The sequence below is a fragment of the Mauremys mutica genome, chromosome 8, assembly GCF_020497125.1.
Source record: "Mauremys mutica isolate MM-2020 ecotype Southern chromosome 8, ASM2049712v1, whole genome shotgun sequence".
NCBI lineage: Eukaryota > Metazoa > Chordata > Testudines > Geoemydidae > Mauremys > Mauremys mutica.
In genome coordinates, this window is record NC_059079.1 from 66,072,170 (window position 1) to 66,075,847 (window position 3,678).

At 51.4% G+C, this 3,678-nt stretch overlaps 1 protein-coding gene across 2 annotated transcripts in view; it reads right to left on the reverse strand.

Moving 5' to 3' along the window:
• TADA1 (transcriptional adaptor 1) overlaps positions 1-1,190 on the reverse strand; it is a 29,835-nt gene extending 28,645 nt beyond the window's left edge. Inside the window, exon 1 of one of the 2 annotated variants that reach the window (XM_045028048.1) lies at positions 1,105-1,190. In XM_045028048.1, the coding sequence (XP_044883983.1) occupies positions 1,105-1,175 (71 nt within the window). In that variant the 5' untranslated portion in view covers positions 1,176-1,190. The other variant, XM_045028047.1, reaches the window with a different exon arrangement.
• Positions 1,191-3,678: the final 2,488 nt, after the last annotated feature.

Consider the following 3,678-nt stretch of genomic DNA (forward strand, 5'->3'; position numbering starts at 1 on the left):
CAGACAGAATTCTTGCAGATTTCTAAGTTTACTGCAAGTAAAAGACCAAGAGAGAACAACCAGTTCTCATTTTGCTTACTAGCTGTTTAGTTTAAGCAGAGGGGAAAGGGGGCATCGTTAATTAAATAGTCAGACTTTAAATGACCTAGTTAAGCGCCATGTGTGTTAAAAATGCGGGCCTACAATTTCTCATGGTGGAACAGGATGTTTTAGTGCAAACCCAGAGGGTGAAAAAAGCTTGCCTCTCAGCATGAAGACCAGCTCATATAAAGTAAACAAGAGTGCAGCAGGAGTCAGCAGGTCCCTTCCGGCTACATTTGCCAGCTTTTTGCTAAATCCGGAGTTTTAACTGGATAGGCTGTGGGAAAAGAGACAGAGGCTGCTACTTCATCACTTCCCCTGATCTCTTCCTGTCCCCATGGCCCGAGCACGGGGTGAAACGGGCCCGAACGGTCACTAAGTTGGGCCTGCAAAGCTCAAGCTTCCTGTCAACGAATGACAACATGCTGCTTAGCCCCCGCGCCAGCGCCCAGGCAGCTCGGGCAGACCGAACGGCCGCGAGTAGTTCCCCGGTCAGGCACCGCTCCCCTGCAAACTCCGACCCGCATTACCTGAGCAGGCTCCCCGCCCCTGCCCCGCCCCGCGCGGCCTGAAGCCGGTGTCCCCCGCCCTGCCCCGCGGCCGAGGCCGAGCCCCAGGTCCCCACCAGGCCGGGAACTCAGCCCCTGGGGGCCGGGCGCTGCCTGGTGCGCTAGGGAAAGGCGAGGCCACGGGGCTCCCAGCGACCGGGACACGCTCCAGGCTGAGCCCCGCGGCCCAGGAGCGGCCTCCACCAGCCGGCAGGCCCCGCTCCCCCGGGACCGGGCAGAAATCGAGGCCGGGGCTCGGCGGGCCTAGCCGGGCGGGGCGCACTCACTGCTTCACGTTCTCGCCCAGCGCCTCGCTCAGGTTCTTCTTGGCCACCTCCAGCTCGCTCACGTACGTCGCCATAGCTCCCTCCCGGGGCCTTGCCGCCCTCCCGCGCCGTTTGCGCGCCCAGCCGTACGCGGCAACCACAGCATCAACTAACGTGCACTAGCGCGTGTCTCTTCTCCCCCCGCCCACCTCCGCTGCTTGTTTGTTTCACAATTCCCGGCCGCGCCGCTTCTTCTAGAGGAGCCCGGCGCCGGTCCCATGACGTCACTCTCCCGTGGTGGTCGAGTGGGAGGAGTAGCGTGTCACTGTCAGGTGCTTCAGTTCCCCGGGCGCCAAGAGGGAGAGGTCAGCGCGCGCCAGCAGTCAGCGCTGCGGGGTGGGCCAGGCGGGATCAGTATCATGCAGGGCTTGTGGGACCCTGGCAGGGCAAGATAGAGGTAGTCACATGGGATCAGCTTTGTATGAGTCAAGAAGCAGCAACCAGGTGATGGGTAGGGTGACCAGATAGCAAGTGTGAAAAATTGGGATGGGGGTGCGGGATAATAGGTGCCTATATAAGAAAAAGCCCCAAATATCGGGACTGTCCTTATAAAATCATGTGGGAAAATTTGAGGGGGTCAGGCTATTGACCCCTCCCCCCAGTGCTTAGGGAGAGAGGGGTCATGTGCACTGCTTGTGGAGAGAAGGTTGAGGGGGTCTCACAGCACAGCCTCATGGGTGCAGAAGGTGATGCTGGTGTGCACTGCAGGCTTATTGGATTCATCATGTGTAAAATAGTCCTTCCTAGAAATCTTCATTGTAGGTCAGAGTAAATCATCCACCACATAGGATGGATTTAGCCCACATGAGGTATTTATCTGAATCCCAGTGCAGATTCAGAAGCTGCAAAATTCAAGCTGTGATTTAAAAGAAAAGCGCCCCATATCATTGTTCACAAATTGTTACAATGATCCAGTGTATACTTAAACAGTCTTGGGCCCAAATCCTGATTTCAGTGCTCAGCAGCTGGCTAGATTTAGCCCTTTGTCGTTTTACATAAATTCTCTTCAATCTAAAGTCTGTATTTTTCTAATTTTGGCCCCAATCCTGCAAATAATCCTCACTATACATATAATAGGATGGGGTCTAAATTAGCTGTAACACTCAAGAAAGATTTTGGGAGTCATTGTGGCTAGTTCTCTGCAAACATCTGCTCAATGTTCTGCAGCAGCTAAAAAAGCTAACAGTATTAAGAACCATTAGGAAAGGGATAGCTAATAAAACAGAAAATATTGTTATGCCACTATATAAATGCATGTTATGGCCATATATTGAATACTGTATGACGTTCTGGTCACCCCAGCTGAAAAAAGATATATTAGAATTGGAAATGGTACAGAGAAGGGCAACAAAAGTGATTAGAGGTATGTAAGAGCTTCCATATGAGGAGAGATTAAAAAGACCAGACTGTTCAGTTTACAAGAGAGACCTAAGAGAGGATATGAGAGAAATCTATACAATCATGAATGCTGTGGAGAAAGTGAAAAAGGAAGTGTTATTTACCTCTTACATAACACAAGAACTAGGGGTCACTTAATGAAATTAATAGGCAGCAGGTTTAAAATAAAAGGAAATAGTTCACACAATGCACAGTCAACCTGTGCAACTCATTGCCATGGGGTGTTGTGAAGGCCAAAAGTACAACTGGATTCAAAAAAAGAATTAGATAAGTTCCTGGAGGATAGGTCCATCAATGACTATTATCCAATATTGTCAGGGAGATAACCCTATCCTCTGGGTGTCCCTAAACTTCCAGCTATCACAAGCTGGGACTGAATGACAGGGGATGTATCACTTGAAATTGCCCTGTTCTTTTCATTCCCTCTGAAGCGTCTGGCATGGCCACTATCAGAGACTGTATGTTTAAGGGGCAACATTTCTTCTTGTGCAGACAGCCACAACTCTGGACAATAATACTATCCTAAGAGCTTTTCTCAGAGAAGCGCATACAAAAAGTTGTATTAACATAATATGTTTTTATAAAATGCTGCTTTTTTATTATTCTTTTTCATGTTGCTTGCTTATCCTCATATTGTCTTAATAAAAGTTAGTTGCTATTTTCTCCAAGAATTGTTCCATCTTTAAAATAGTGTTAAATTATTTCCTTAATGTGTGAGAACTGGGTTATGGAAGTGATGTTTGCATGTTATTGGTGTGATTCCTATTTGTATTATGGGTAGTGACCTGGAAGCCCTAACCAAGGGCTAGATCAGTGGTTCCCAAACTGCAGGGTGCAGAGGAACATTGGGGGAGGGGGGTGAAGGGTCCAGACCAGCCGCCACGGAGGGCGGGAAGGCATGCTACCCAGCACTCTGGGTGCCACTCTGCCCCTGGCCCTGCCCCACCCCAGCTGCAGCGTGGCTCTCTCCCAACCCTGGGCCTCAGCTCCAGGCTCCCAGTTGAGGTTCCGGGGTGGGGAGTGTGGACAGGTTCCATTATGGTGGGGGGGGCGTGATGGAAAATGTTGGGGACCACTGGGCTAGATGCTACCCCAACACATGACAAGAGACAGCCCCTGTTTCGAGGGCTTGCACTGTAAACACTCAGAGTGAAGTGACTTGCCCGATGTCACGCCGGGGGCCGAGCCATGACTGGAACCCAGGCGTCCTGGCTCCCAGGCCGCTGCTCTAGCCACGAGGTGCGCACCCCGCAAGGCGCGCTCCGTGCCTTTGTCCTGATTGGCCAGGCACAAATCATGGCAGCCCCGCCCCCGGCAGCCCGGCC